Source organism: Agelaius tricolor, unplaced genomic scaffold, assembly GCF_023055355.1.
Source record: "Agelaius tricolor isolate 1412-34295 unplaced genomic scaffold, bAgeTri1.0.p SCAF_1, whole genome shotgun sequence".
NCBI classification, from domain to species: domain Eukaryota; kingdom Metazoa; phylum Chordata; class Aves; order Passeriformes; family Icteridae; genus Agelaius; species Agelaius tricolor.
Window position 1 is genome coordinate 95,117,245 of NW_027269261.1, and position 16,211 is coordinate 95,133,455.

The 16,211-nt window shown below is 37.8% G+C and overlaps 1 protein-coding gene across 1 annotated transcript in view; it reads left to right on the top strand.

Moving 5' to 3' along the window:
- The window catches only part of IMPG1 (interphotoreceptor matrix proteoglycan 1), a 49,879-nt gene that overhangs the window by 15,772 nt on the left and 17,896 nt on the right, over nt 1-16,211 (top strand). Inside the window, exons 3-12 of the mRNA XM_071444466.1 lie at nt 499-665; nt 873-901; nt 3,281-3,348; nt 4,373-4,458; nt 5,513-5,659; nt 6,919-6,977; nt 8,715-8,735; nt 10,136-10,389; nt 11,805-11,881; nt 12,690-13,191. Coding sequence (XP_071300567.1) covers nt 499-665; nt 873-901; nt 3,281-3,348; nt 4,373-4,458; nt 5,513-5,659; nt 6,919-6,977; nt 8,715-8,735; nt 10,136-10,389; nt 11,805-11,881; nt 12,690-13,191 — 1,410 coding nt within the window. The remainder of the gene's footprint in view (nt 1-498; nt 666-872; nt 902-3,280; nt 3,349-4,372; nt 4,459-5,512; nt 5,660-6,918; nt 6,978-8,714; nt 8,736-10,135; nt 10,390-11,804; nt 11,882-12,689; nt 13,192-16,211) is intronic.

Here is a 16,211-nt window from a genome sequence, read left to right on the forward strand (position 1 = left end):
TTCAAAAGATAGCCTGTTCCTTTTTAATAACCTGACCACATCTGCTCCACATGCAGCTGCTCTACTGGGAGGGCAGGTCGTTCCTGAGGTATTATTGAGGGGCCCTAACACAGCTAGGTGAGTACATCCCTACAGCAAGTTTAGAGTAAACTTACTGCACTAATTTCAGAGACACCCATATTTTAGATAATGCAGATAATGAACTCACTCTAAGGCAAAGTAGGTATCAAGTATTGAAAATAAATGTCCCATCTCACAGTAATGAGTTTTGCAAAGTGCTAAAGGCAACAGATTTTAAATTACCAGCAAGTTTTGGTTAAAATGGTTTTTCTGTTAAATTTGAAAATCCCCTTCTCTAAAAGAATTTTTAAACATTTTGAAAAAGTGCGTTCCTTCATCTTGAGTGAAAATGTGTAAATGCCAAATCACTGTTAAAAGGCTTTCAAGTTTGCTATTTGGTACAAAGCATCTATCCCCAGCCCCTTTCTTCTTACTCAGTCTGCCAGGAAGCTGTGTGGGAAGCCTTTCGTATTTTTCTGGATCGGATTCCTGATACTTCTGAATATCAGAACTGGGTTACTGCCTGCCAGAGAGAAACCTTTTGCATATTTGACATTGGGAAAAACTTCAGCAATTCCCAAGAGCACCTGGAAATAATTCAACGGGTAAGGATTACTGACATCTGTTTACAAACTGGGAGAGACTTTCAAGTCCCTCCCCACCTGCTTATTTAAGGGCAAAGTATTGCTCAGGAGAAGGAGGGGGCACATCTTAGAAGGAAAACATAAAAGTGTAGTAAACAAAAGAGCTAACAGGCTCAATGGTTGGATACACCCACTAGTAAAATGCTGTTTTTCTTAATCTTTTTGCAGCGAGTAAAACATAGAACCTTCCAGGAAAGGTAAGTAGCACAAATAGAACCTTGCCACTTGATGTTACTGCCTCCCTTGTAAAGATATGTGTAGCTGTGTGTGGATGTGAGCAGATATTCAGATAGCACTGTGGTGTATTTGGTGTGTGCTGTGAGAGATGTTTACTGGATATATTATAGGACACTGTAATTGAATCACAATAATGGATATGGCCAAATGGCTGAGTTACCTGTTCATTTCAAAACACCCCTGAATGTTTTCTCAGACTAATGTGAGCATGAAACCCTGACAGAGACATAGCTTGGCATTAGGCTAGTGTTGATTGGGAGTGTGACAAAACTTGCTGTAATTCTCAAAAGGAAAGTCAGTTTAATAAAAGTTTAACTGAGAGGCTACTTTAAACAGTAACATGAAAACTCTATGCCTTCACTTTAGGTTTCTCCTGTATTTTTATACATCATGACAGTGTTAATTGATGTGATACTTTATTCTGTAAACTCTTTGGAAAAAGTATGCTCCTGGCAATGCTCAGAAGTTGGAGAGTGGCAGGATTAAAGCTACCATACTGAACTCTGGTTCTCTGTATATAAATACTACAGTGCAGCCAGACAAATCATTGTCCACAACTTCCGATTGATGTTTCTTTTCCCTTCAAGTTTTCTTTGATTTTCAAGAGATTTTCAGGAAAATAATATTTTCCATAGGTTACACTGTCTCCTGATCACAGAGGTCTTACGTGTCTTAATTCATTCTGACATGGGAGATCTGACATATTTGTAATAATGTAGGGCCTAATTGAACTCTCCTGGAATCCAAAGGGAGCCCTTTTCATTCATCCTAGTGCAAGCAGCGGCAGCAAGGCATTAAGAGAAGTGACTGATCTCAGAGTTCTTAGGTTCTCTGTGAACAGTACTGTTTTCCCTAGACACAACACTGAAGGTGAATTTGATTCCATGAAATTTCTTGTATTTTAGTTGGAAATAAAGACAGCAATGATTATGCATGGTTGGACTTCATATTTACTACTTTGTAGCCTAGAAAATATTTTGTATCTTCTGTAGATGTCATGTAGAGAAATCAGTCTCCATGTATAGATACAACACATAACTAGTTAGCACTGTGAAAGCATTACAAATTATACTTTAGTTCTCACTGCACAGGATATCCGGACGTGGTAAATCAGTTGTCATTCATTCATGTTCTTTATTTATGTTATTAAACATCTATGTTCCTCCTGTAGCTCAGGACACCTTTTCTGTCTCTGCTACAAGCTTTGTGCTGTCTCAGTTAACACCACACTACACATTTGCAGTACCCTTATTTCTTTCATTCATACCAGTTTTCACAAGTACTCCATCTGTATGCACTGTAGAAAATTTCGGGAATTATACTTTACTCCCCAGTTTCAGGAGAGCAAAATCTCAAAACATCCTTTAGAAGATTCTTATCTAAGAAGCTTAATATTCACAAAAGTTACAAATGAATAACAATTTGGTTTTAAGGCTATAGAATAATTTCTAGCCCAAGTAAAAGAATCTTTGATACATCTATTTATTTTAAAATGTACTTAGAGATGGATACTATTGCTGTTTTTCAAGCAAGCTAACAGTAGCTATTAAAAATGTATTCACCATGTGGCTGTAAAACTTAAACCAGAAAATAATTATCATCAAAACCAAACAAATCCTGTGATACATCATACCCACCATATTCTTACTTGAGTTTTTAGCTGTCCTCCTTGGGGACCATGGTAGGCATTAAGCTATGAATATTACATCCTGAAGCAAACACTAACATTCCTACACCTCAAAATAATCTGGAATCAGGAATCAGATTTGATACTATCATTATTTGGAAGCATCCTTATGGTATTATAATGCAGGCTAACAACTGAAAAATAAGCCCACCCACTATTTTCTCACACCACACCATATGAAACACACATGGAACCTGAAATGTCCATTGGCTCTAAAATGAGAAGAATCCTAAAGCCCTCACTGAGCTACCTTGATAGGATGAGAAATAGCAAAGAAGACAAAGGCTGATTTAGGTGATGTACAAGAAGCCTTTCTTCCATTTTAAATAGTGGTCAACCCTTCAATGAGTTCCAAGAGTAAAAAAAACAACCCCAGTGCACTGATTTAATCTCTGTGATCTCATCCCTCTGGTGGCATTGATAAATTCTGAAACAAAACCTCATGAGCAGATTCATGACAGGATTGGTAGTCCTTATGCTGCTCCACTGCCTGTTTAATCAGGTCACAAAATGTTCTATTAGAGATAACTTCTCTCATTTAAACTATGCTTAATATAGGGATCATTTCTATATGTTTTTGGTTTTTCACCCTTTTGTCATTGCCAGTACAATATGCAGATAATTAAATACCTCATTTCTATTTGATTGATAGGAAAGATGAAATATCAGCAGAGAAAACTGGAGGCAAAAAGGTGGAAGACATTACCTCCATTTCTACAGGTAAAATAAAATCTGCTTGTTCTGTGTCTGCCTGTTAAATAAAATTGCTAAGGCCAATGATTCTTAGAAGGCTATATTTAATGAATGTTGCAGAATGCTTCTACAACAGTTCAGTGGAGTGAAAATGTTTGAGCAAAGTAATCTTTCAGAAGAATTTTTTTTATCTCTTTACAACATATTTGCCACTCAAATGTTGCATTCAAAGTTTGTCTTCAAATATATGTGTTTACCTAGTTTCAAACTTGGATAATATAGGGTTAATTTTCCTTCAGTTAAAAAATACCATTTAAAATGTCAACTGCTGCATTTTGTTAACAAAAACAAAACAAGCAAGCAAGGCAAATAAAGACTGACAAGCAAGAAAGTCAGAGTGGTGCCAAGACAATAAATTGATCAGACTATAACAATTAGGCCTGTTGTGTACTTCAATTCTTTAAAGTAAGGTTAGGATGTTAATAAAATAATGTTAATTCACACATTGATAAAAATCTGTAAATATTATCATTTTGGCTCAAGGACAAACCATCCTGAACATATATTCTTATGAAATATATCAAAATCTTATTGGGAAGGACTTCCAGCATGGTAATTTGGCCTCTAGGTGAAAAACTCTGTCGACATCTCTTGTTACCTTTAATTGAGCCTAAAGAAAAGAGGCTCTCATAGGGATAAATATCTCAACTGGCAAAATTAAGACACCTGGTGATATATGATGTGGTATGACAGAAAATTACCAAATATTATTAACTCACACAATTCCATTGATCATAGTCAATGCCATTTTTGCCTTCAGTCACACACGTGCCACACCACTAATGTTTGACCTGGAAGAAAGGTTGTCTATTGTACAAAATGCAGCAGCTTTACCCACACCCTAAGTCATGGCACAGGCTTGTGCTCAAGCCCTCTCTGCAGGGGGAAAGCTGCTCCAGTGAGCTGACCCCTGACCAACACACGAAGAGAAGGCTTTTGATGTGAAGGCTTTTGATGTTCTTTCCTGACTTTTCTTTCTCTCCGCCTGCAGGCTCTCCTGGCACACCCCTCTCTCCATATGCACCTAATGGCACATTGCTCAATGAAATTTTCAATGACACAAAGGCTCCTGTGAAGGTGAGGACAGCTCACACACTTTTTCACTCACCTTTTCTTTTTTGAGCTCAGCCAACAGGAAAGAGGGAGAAACCTTATAAACAGTGCTTAAAAACAACAAGTGTTCCCCTCTGTTTCAGCTAGCAGGACTGAAGGGGTTTATTAGCATCTGTTATATACTGGAGTAGGGCATGATGGGTTTTGGGTATATAGTAGAAAGTACAAAAGCATGGCAACCAGCTTTTGGGCAGTTTTCAGTCTTTCAAGGAGGGGCCTGTTGCCTATTTTGCACCATTTTGTAACATTGCTCTTCATTAAATAATGCCAAAAAAAGAATACCTGCTGGGCTTGCCACGACACAGGAGATAGGACTGGGGCTTCCTTGCCTCTTTCTGCCCAGCCAGCTGTCAGAGGCTTCTCCACTGCTGTGCCCTCAGGGCAGCCATGCAGCAGCACTGGGGACTGCCCCTCTGCACACTAACAGCACCTGCTGGAAGGGACACCTCTGAGAGAGGGGAGGGGTGCTGGGAAGGGCTGCTGTTTTCCCTGTCCTGGCTGCTGTGGTCTCAGCACAGATGTGTGGCCTCACAGTGGAGGGAAAAGCTGCAAATACTGTTGGTAAACAGCATACAAAATACAACAACTTTTAATAGCAGCAAAGTTTACTGCATAAGAAAGGTGTATTATGGCTAGGGATAATTCCCTTTTATTATCAGCAAAAAACAAATGCAAACCTCTGAACAGAAAACAGCTGTGTGACTTTATGATGATGGAACTAAGACTTGGTAACAGTCTCTGTGCAAGAAAGGCTTGATTCTCTTCATCTTCATTTATGCATATCAAAGGCAATTCTCAAGTTACCTCTCAAGTAATAGAAACTTGTTTGCAAAGACAGAAGAATTAAGCCAACAGATATACCAGGAATTTTCACCTTTTGTGGAATGTAGTTCAGAAAGTTATTTTGGGGATGATCTTAAACGGGACCATTTCTACCTATTAAATACTGAATTGTGGAGGGGAAAACTATCTCTTGGTTTTATTTATTCCCTTTTTGTCCTTGCCTTTTCTTTTCCAGGAGCTGGGAACAAATGCAGTCCCTGAGCTGCCTGTGGAGCAAATGGTGGAATTCAGTGTGACTCTCACTGATCAGGAGTACACAGCTGAACTTAGTGACCCCAACTCCCCAGAGTACCAACAACTAGCTGCCAAATTTCAGCTACAGGTAGGGATGCTTAATGAATGCAAAAAATTGTTGACTTTGTACCTTGGTTGAGGTTCATACTATGAAATTATCTTCACCAAGAAATAGGATTAGTATGTACTGCCCTCACTTTAAACAGGTCATTTCTGTCTTCTCAAGACCTTCACGTTTCCTTCATGTGTAGTATCAGCTTATCCCCAGATTTAAGCCATCTATTCAGCCAGCAAGCTAACAAGTCAACACCTTTGACATCAGCAGAAGCCTCAGATAATGGATGAACAGAATAACTTTAGGAATTTTGTTCAGACTTAATCAGGAATTCATGGGCAACACTTTGTCATAATTTAATTTCTACAATAAACCTAATGAAAAATGTAATACAAATGTTAAAAGTAATTAGCTACTGTTGTCTGAACTATTCTTCAAAGGACATACACTCATTGTGCATTACCAGGGTTTATGTACGAATTGGAACATCTGTCGTATTTTCATGCAGTTAATAATATTAACTGAATGTTCAGCTATCAGTTTAACTGATAGCAGTTAATGACTTGAGGTTCCCAAAAGGTTTTCTTAGTAAAATTAACTAAAGCCTCTCATCAGTTTCATGAACATTCCTTAGTGGAACCTATTTCACTTTCCTGGTTCAGTTCCAGATATGTGTAGAAAAATGGTAAAGGATGCCTTGGCAGACCTGGCAAAAAATGGTTTCTCTGAAGATTTTCAGCATTACCCTCAGACATAAGTGCCTGCAGACATTGTGTAGTACACATGTAATGCCTCTTCTATTCAAAACCATGTAATTGTACTACTGTTAACACTGGAATTAAAATTGTATTGTTATTCTGTTTGTACAAGACAGTTAAAACCGTTTCATTTCTAAATGATTTGTCAGATAATATAAACTCATTTGCAGTTGCTTAATATGTCTAAATAATTAACAATTTACAGGTGACTTGAATCACAAAATTATTTATGAACCAAAACTACTGAAAATGAGAAAACCATTTGATTCATGTTTTTTTAATTGCTGTTCTATGAAATTGATTATCCCTTGTTTGCATAGTTACATTACTAAGAAAAGCAATATTAACAGGTAATACAAGTACATGCAAAGCAAATATTGTGTTTAAACTAAGCAATTATGATACCCAAAAGAGCACAATTGAGACTGTTTCCTAAAGCTCTTTCTGAAATATGAAAAATATTGTCTATGTAGTCATCTTGTGATTGCCTTTTAGTCATAGATCTTATGCTGATTTTTTTATGGTTTTCTATAGATGAAAAAAATATTTGAGAAACTTCCAGGATTCAAAGAAATCCGCGTGTTAGGATTCAAGTAAGTAAGAAAATGGGGCTCTCCTTTTTGTTGGTTCCGAGGGTTCTCCTCTTCCTTCTTGTCCTCAAAAAGGAAGAGACCTGTAGAACAGTGGGCTGTGTATTTCTGTAAACAGAAAGCAATTTTATGGGAATATCATAGGGACAACATGACAAGAAGTACAGACACATCCCAAGTGAGACTATGAGGTTTTGAAGTAGCAAAAGTAGCTTTGATTCCCCTGAAGCTTGAAGGACACAATAAATTCTTTGAATTGTTTGTTAACAGCCCTGTATTAAGGACTTTTTAAAATGACAAGATAAAGAGAGTTAGTAGCATGATTAGTTAGGTGACAACTTTTTTGTTGCCCTTCATATCTTGCAGTGAAGGTGCCTTAGCAAGAGAGGGTTGCAGGAAGATACATGTTCACACATATAAAACTTTTTCAGTAGTTCTTTCTCAGGCCTTACAGACAATTAAAAAAGTTTCACTTTTTCAGTAAATTTCTGTTCTGTCTTGCCATTTCTTTTAGTTTTAGCTTCCTTGTGTGTTTACTACTAACACAACCTCATTTACTCTTTCAGAGAATAGAGAATTTATAGGGGAGGGGGAGGACATTGCATAAAGAATCAAATGAAAAACAAATAATAATAGTAAGAAACTGCAAAAAGGAAAGAAAGAGCAGGGAAAAAAGACAAATTCATTCGGTCTTATGGCACAGCATCAGGAACACTCAGTACTTCTTGCAATATTTAATATATGTTGAAGAACACTCATATTGCAATGCAATTTTAGACAAGAGCATCCTTCTTCCTAGCATTTCTCTCTACAAAAATTGCCTAGGAAAAGGAGAGAGAAGAGCAAAATAGTCTGAAAATTAGTTCCTTGTATTTTTATATTGAAATTAATAAAACAAAAAGCTGCCTACTGCAGTACAAGCAGAGAAAATGTATAGTAGATCTCATAGTTACAACTTGCAGTACCTAATCTCATTTAGTTGCGACTCCAGGAGGTCTGGGATCCACTTTGCTATCATATCTTGGACTTAGCTGGTATGAAAGAACATTCATCAGGTGGAAAAATTGGATTGATTCCTAATATCCAGTAATTTAGTTAGCTTTAGGAGTTACAGATCAGCAAAGATGGGTGTTACTGTCCATTCTCTCCATGTAGTGCTATTGCCATAGTACTACACATTCTAGCAGCATTTCCCACAAAGCCATGAAAAAAGACAACATCATAGGTATTCTGGAGAGTTCACCAGGGAAAATAACTGAGCATTATGTGTAGAAGGTCAACATAGGCATGTCTTCCAGAGGTAATTAATGGTTCAAGTTACCCCTGTGACTACAGCCTGAATAGACATGGTGGATGGTAACTGTGATCATGGAAAGTACTGCCACAAGTGCCCATTGCCACCACAGATTTTAGCAGTGACAAGGCTCAAACTGCACCATTTCACCATGGAAATAGGAAAGCTGGTATTTCAGACAGCCATGGTAAAATAAAATTCCTGTTTCCCCACACAAATTCCCCCACAGTGATTCCCATTGTTTGGAAGGGAAAAAGTGAACTGATGGAGAGTAGACTGTCAATTTCACACAGAGCTAAAAATTGTAGATGACATGTAGAAGATAAGATAAATTGTCAAAAGATGGTTGTGAAGTGTGTGACAACTATTTACCAGTAAACATGAATCTTTATTTTTCTTTCCTTTGCAATCCTTTCTCACATTCTTTATTCTGCGATGAAATGAAGACAGAAGAAGGAGAAAGATGGGTAATCTTTCACTCATTCATCATTGTTTTATAGACTAATTATAATAATAATTATTATTAATAACTTTATGATGTAGATAGATAAATCATTAAATGTCTTTATCTTGATGTGACAAAGTGAATTGGTTGTGTTCTAAGTACAAAATCTGCCTAAGTACAAAATCTGTGCTATAAAGTGTCAGGGACACCTTTAATCTGAATGTTTCATGTAATCAAATTTTGTTAGGATGTCTCTGAAGAAAAGAAAATCTTTGACCTAAGAAAATTCACATTCATATGACTAAAGATTTATACCAGCTGTATACTGAAAGGGAAAAATAAGTAGGAAAACTATATTCAAATTTTCATTTTTGATCTGCTGTTTCCTAGCTGTATTCCCATGTACACAATATTTCCATAAGTATGTAGAATTTGATTTGTTATCTCCATTATCAAGGCAGATAGAATAGCAAAGAGACCAGTTACTAGCTTGATAAAATGCAGGAAGTTTTTCACTGGTAATACAAACAGCTACAGAGTCTATTGTTCTTGCTGCTTAAAAGTGCTACCGGGGAATAATTTGTCTAGCAGTTTCCCAGAATTTCTCTTTTGCTCATGCTTTAAAAGGAAGAATTTTCTAATGTGTTTCCTGAATTCTTGCAATGTCATATAAATGCAAATATATTGCACACACTAGATAAAAGTGAAATTCTTCTCTTTATTGTTATTTGACATTGTAAAAAAAAGTAACATAGTGGAATAGAAATGTTTACAATGTACTCACTATTTTTCATTTAATTAGGTGAATTTAACATGTATAAAAATGATGTATTAAAAATGGTGAATATTTGAGACTTCTGTTAAACATGAATTCCAGGGAGAAGCCATACACACCCTTTTGCACTGGGAAAAGCTAACTCCCACTGTGAAAAAGTGATTTGCTTGCCACATTAGATGGCTGTTCTTTGAAAAAGAGAAAAAAAATGTCTCTTGTGATAAGATTTTTGCTTATCTCCAGTTTTAGGATCTAATCCCTTTTCATAGGTTCCTGAATAATTAATGTGTGATTATACGTTCTAATAACCCCAGTGTGCCTTCATAGCTGTTTGAATCAGTAGTCAAGGACTTCACACTATATTACCAGTTCTACAGATTTCTGAGTAGTCAGATTAAATCAGATTATGTTAGAAGATTTTTGCAATTACCTTCAATGTGGGAATTTTTATTAAAAGTTATGCATGGGAAAAAAAGGAGTTCGGTGAAGAAAAAGTAACTTGAAGGTGACAGACTCATTAGAAAGAAGTAAATTTGCATTACTCTAACAGAATATGTTATGGCTGCAGATTTGTTGGTCTGGAAAATAATTTCTCAGCCAGTGACTGATTTTGCTGCTCTGGGCACTCTCACCTTTCCCCCTTGCAGATCCAGCAGCACAGTAGCAAGATACGTGGTGAACTTTGAGAGAGATGGCTCAGAAACCAAAGGCACAGCAGATGACATCTCAACTATTGGATCTAATAAGGTCGAAAGTGAAAAAATACCAATTTCTCCAGTTGAAGAGAGGGAAATATCAGCAACTAAACTGACAGTAACAGACCTTCAGCAGCTGGTTGCCACTGCACTCCATGAAGACCAGTCCCTGCCAGTGGACCTTGGAACACTTCAGTTTACTGATGGTCAGTACAGCAGGTGGCAGGTGCCAGGCACAAGCCTGAATCTTGCCTTCCCAAACTGATGCAATTTCAGTAAGGTGTCCGTTGCTTCTCTAACAGATGATTTTCATCTGGCATAGTCCATTCTCCTTGGTGTTGAAATAAGTTAAGTTTTATAGTAAAATGTGTCTTTATACAGCCTAACTTGCAACTGTATTAGAATATTTTTCTTGGTTTTTTGTTTTTTTGAACACTAACATCATTAAGAGGAGAAAAATAAAATAAATACTATGAGTATTCACTGAATCATTTTAACTTCCAGTATGGACACTCCTCTTTCTTTAACAAGAAAAAAAATTAAATCTGCCTCTTACATCAGATTAGCTTTCTGAAAGCTCTATCTTTATTGTAAGCAAGCCATCTAACCTCTCAGCAGCATCAGAGACATTGGCACCTTAAACAGCATTTGATCCCCAGATAAAATCAGTAAAGATGTGTTTCACTCACACACTGAAACACAGAGGGAGTGTAGAAGACAAGCTGGGTGTGAAAACCTCCAGCGGAAGCTGAAGGTCTGGTGTTCAGTAATCCAGCTAATAAATATCCCTTTCTAGTTCATCAATCATTTTTGCAAAGCTAGCAAACTACTTTTTGAGAGATGTGTTAAAAAAGGGGGAAAATAATTTGAAATAATTTTCATATGCATATTTACTGCAACAACCTCAAAACCCATACCAAATTTTAGCTACAGTGTTTCATTTGCAAACAGCAGCATTTTCCTACCAAAAAAAAAGTTATTCAGTTGAACTAATACTTTCTGTAAGAATAAAGTGTCATATTTTAATGTATAGGAAAATTCCCAAGAAAAAATTTTTATAGAACACTTCAATAATAAATATTTTAATCAACTTTCTCCCAATAGTTAATTCTAATAACCAATTTTAGACAAACAGTTTGCATGCAAGTACTTTTAAGTTCTTCTCTGAGAGGTGAAAGGACCAGCCTGAGCACAAAAGCCAAAACACTGACATTGCAACGGTGTGGACTCAGGCTAAAACTGGAATGGCTTGAGGCTTAATGAGCACAATATAATGAGTCATTGTAGTCCATGCAGATTTAACTGAGGGGTTCACACTTCAGATCATTTTAAGCATTCCTCCATGGTTCAGCTCTCTGCAGACCTATCCCATTTATGCTAAATAAAGCATATGAAGAATAGTGCATATAAAGTTTGGTTTTCTTCATAATTGCATTTTTGAATGGGAATTGATACTTTTTTGTCTTTAGATGGATTTTTAAAAGCAATTTTTTGATGGAGAACATTTTAGTACTGTTTTTTTTAATTGAGTTTGTGTTTTGATCAGTTTTCCATGTGCTGGTGCTGAAGTATTCTGTGCTGTCTCTTTCTCTCTTTCTAATGTTTTTGATTTTCTTTGCAGAAACTATTATACCACCTAGTGATTTAGACAATGATATCCAAGGTGTGGTCACTATTCCTCTGGCAGGCCCTGATTTGGTAGGTTAATAACACTTTTCATGTTTATTTATTTCTCCATGGGAAAAGATATACACAAAAAGTTTCTTATGCTGGAATACCATATGTGCCTTTTGTACATTCTGTAAGGATGAATGTTGTGTTGTTTTACTGCAGCAGAGATACTGTTTAGAGCACTTGCAGGTGAATATTACAGCCTGATTATGTTTTCCAGATTTAATTATAATGTAAACAGTGGCTCATCAGTTCAGCAGTACATCTTAATGGCAGAAAGAGAGCAGTTTACAGGGCTAGTTAAAGTCATCTTCCTTCCACCACTTTTAAAATTACAGGAACTGTGATCAGGATCACATGTACATGCCAAACATTTTATTAATCCGACGAGTTCATAGCAGCCTTCCTGTATCTGAAGGGGCCTGCAGGGAAGCTGGAGAGGGACTCTGTCAGACAGAGTTTGTCAGATCTGTAGTAACAGGACAAGGAAAATGGGCTCAAACTGAAAGATGGGAAATTTAAGTTAGATATGCAGTAGATGTTCTTTACTGTGAGGATGGTGAGAAACTGGTACAGGGTGCCTGGGGAGGTTAAGGATGCCCCAGCCCTGGCAGTGCTCCAGGACAGGTTGGATGTGCCATTGAGCAACGTGGTCTAGTGGAAGATGACACTTACCATGGCAGGGGAGCTTGTGACTAGATGAGCTCTAAGGCCCCTTCCAACCCAACCCATGTTGACTTAGCTATTTGCTAGCTCATGTGGCTAAAGATTATTGCCTTTTTAGCAATGAAGTTCAAACATAATAATGAAAGCTGCTTTTTTAAAACTTTTTTAGGAGGAACTCCCACTAGGTTATCCCAGTCCAGCAACAGTAGATCAAAGAGGAGATGTATTTGTTGATGAATTTACAACTGAAAGCCCTGCTCTAAGTGAAGAAATCAGCATCCCTGAAGAATTTAATAATTTTATTACATCTGAACCTGATTTTCCTACCAAACCCTCCAGAGAACCATTTCAGGACAGATATCCATACACCCAAGTTATTGCTACTGACCACCCAAGTTTCACAGTGCCTTTCAGTGCTCTGGGTAGCACCAGCAGTCCTCCAAAACCAGAGGATTCCTATTTGCCTCCCCCAGCAGATGCCTCTGCTGGCCAGGACTCGCTCACGGGTGGCTCTGAGTCTCCAGTGGAGCTGGGCACCACGGGGAGCTTCACCACACCCCATCTCCTGCCTGCCAGAGAGCTGGACAGGGAAGCTGAAGAGAAGGAAGAACTGACTGACATAGCAGAACCTCCTTTCAAGGAAGTCGACCAAGACAGCCTGTCTGGACAAGGTAAGACACAAGAGATTTTTATGTAAGGGAGAGTAGGAGAGGTGCAGCTGTTGTGGCACGTGTAGTCACGTGTCAGAGCAGTAAGCATTCCTTTCCATTGTGACAGAAAATTCTCCTTCGCAACCAAAGGTGAAAAATGTACATTTCTGATGGTCTCTTCAGCAAAATCCTAATGCACCTTAGTTCAAGGTTGTAAAACCCAACAGATGCCAAAGGATAAGGAACACTTTAGTACAGAGTATTATGGTAAAATTTCAAACAGGCAGAGCAAAAAAACATGTCAGTGGAAAAAAAAAGGAAGTTCTAGATTAACATTAAAAAAATTGGTACTTAGAACATGGAAAGTAAATTACTTGGGGCTCTACTGACAGTTGTGGATGATAGCTGCGAGAGTAACATGACATAATTTCTTCCAGCAAAGAGTACCATGGCTCAGAAAAGCTTTCATATCTACAGGTCTGATTAATGTGAATTTTTTTTTAAATTTCTGTTTTCTCTATTTGTTTATTCCATTTTATCTATGCAGTAGTCATGGAAGCACCCATCTACATGAGGAAAAATACAAAATAAAAGAAAAAAGGATATATATACATAAAAAGAAAAGTCTGGATAATGCAGCCTTTCAAATGAAAAATATATGATAGACACATTTCCCACAGCCGACCCTGCAAACTAAACAAAGTTCAGACAAAGATCAGGATCAGCTTTAGGGTACAGGCAATTTAGGCTTTCCCCCAGAATAGCAAAATATCTGTAAGGTTACTGCTTCCATCGCCTCTGCCAGCAGCTACAAGGCCATAAGAGCCACTGTGTGCAGGTGGCTGAATTGTGCAGGGCAGGAGCCTCCACTGCCAAAGCAGGAATAGCCATGATTAGGAGGAGTTTCCCTCCATCTGTCCCAGCTCTTGTCTGCTCCCCCTCCAATCCTGCTCCCTGGCCTGGGGTTACCATCTCAGTGTTAGGCCAGTAAACTTAAATTTTATTTACACTTCAAAGCCTGTGCTTCCTGTGTAAGATGCAAGAGGTCACTACAGGCACAAGGGAGGAATTAGTTCTTGGCTGAATATTCATATGTGCTTTGTCTCAGATTTTTGACTGACTCTCAAAAGGATAGCAGAGGGCAGGTAAGCACATCATGGGAGTCAGCAGGATTCTTTGATGTCCCCACATAGTCTCTAAGCAATAATAAAAAATCTGCAGAGAAAAACAAACAAAAGGCAAATTCAGGGCAAAATTCCAGCAACATGCATTAACTCGCACAACGACACTCGACACTTGGTGTTTCTGGATATCTGAAAGCATCACACTCAAAGCCTGTAAGTTTGCTCCCTGCTGCAGGAAAGTTCCCTGTTCCCATAGGAGGTTCTACCCTGTCCCAGCTCAACCAGCACCCTCCTTGCCCAGGCATTGGCCTTTCATGTCCCTCCTGTACTCCAGAAGTCTCTTGAAGTGAGAAGAGTGAACCCTTCTCCTCCTTTCAAGATGTTCTTCCTTATCCAGCATGTCCAAAGCCAGCAGGAAGGGACCTTCATCCCTGCTGCCTGCCCACATTGTGTAAGGCAAACAGGCCAGGCAGAGCTGATTGGAGAGCTGGGCAAGGATTGCATGGTGATAACATCCTTCACAGTCCTTCACAATGGGCTTGCCTGGCAGAGGTGTGGGAGTGGGGAATGTCCATTCATCATACAGCCTGTAAAACCCAACAGATGCCAAAGGATAACGAACACTTAGTACAGAGTATTATGGTAAAATTTCAAAAAGGCAGAGCAAAAAAACATGTCAGGGGAAAAAAAAAAAGGAAGTTCTAGATTAACATCCATTCATGTTTTTCTGGATTAACACCCATTCGTGTTTTTCTGGATCAAGCAAATCATTACATCAGTGTTTTAGAGAGTAGAGGATGTAAAAGGTGCCAACCATCAGCTCCTGACTGGGAAGAGCACAGCACATTTCATGGTCATGTTGTTGCATGGTAGTTAATGCACTGAATATAAACTTCCCATTCTATAATGTTGCTTTTATAAACAGATTTTGGAAATGAGAGAAAAACAAATACTTTATGATTAGCAGAGTGACTTAAAGTTTAGAAAAATCACTTCTTACAAGAATCAGCTGTCAAATGTTCCTGAAAATAATGTTTATGATGAAAAGTCTTACATGCAACTATTTTCAAATGCATGCTGAGAAGTCTTGTAGTGTTACTGATAAAAGCACAGCATACCTTCAAATAACATTCATTATAACTATGGAAAAGTGCTACATTAGCAGGGAAAGGAAAGTCATGCATTTTTCATTCTATTCACTCATTGCGTTAGGGACTCGATGTCATAAAAACTGCATAAAGTCACATATCTATTTCCCAATTTCTTAAACATGTCTTGCCTATGAGCTCCAAGTGACTGAAGAGAAGAAGCTGAGGATCTTTAACTCACTTGCACTGACCCCTTAAGAAATTATTTGCTGCATATTTAAGTTAGAACCTGTCAAACTGCAAAACAGAACAAAATCTAGAGCTGTAAAAAAAAGCCTACCCCAAAATAAGGTATCCTATCTTGTTTCACCTCGTTGAATAAAAGTAATGTCTGAAACAAGCACCAGAGTATAAGAATTCCATCATTATTTCTGCAGCTGAGTAGCAGGGAAAAAAAATAATTGTTCCCTGTCTAAAAAGTAGGGATGCTGTGTTAGCAATGACTCAAAGCTGCAGCTATTATATTTTCTTAAAAGCTTACACTACACAAAGCATACTGCATGCCTAACAGTCAGGAGAGCTGTTGAAAACCTATTTCTTGAGTTTTTAAAATGTATACTCTTTACTCTTTAAAACTTTTTTCCCTTTTTAAAGCCTTTTTCAATTCTGGCAGTCCTGTGTGTACAGTATTTCCTGTAGCCTTTTATTTCCTGATATATTGTGCATTTCATGGGAACTAATGGAATTCAATCTGGAAATTCAGGTTTTATTAAAGTCACCAGTGTTAGTACTATTAATTTTAATATGGCAGCAGAACCTACCTGGTACA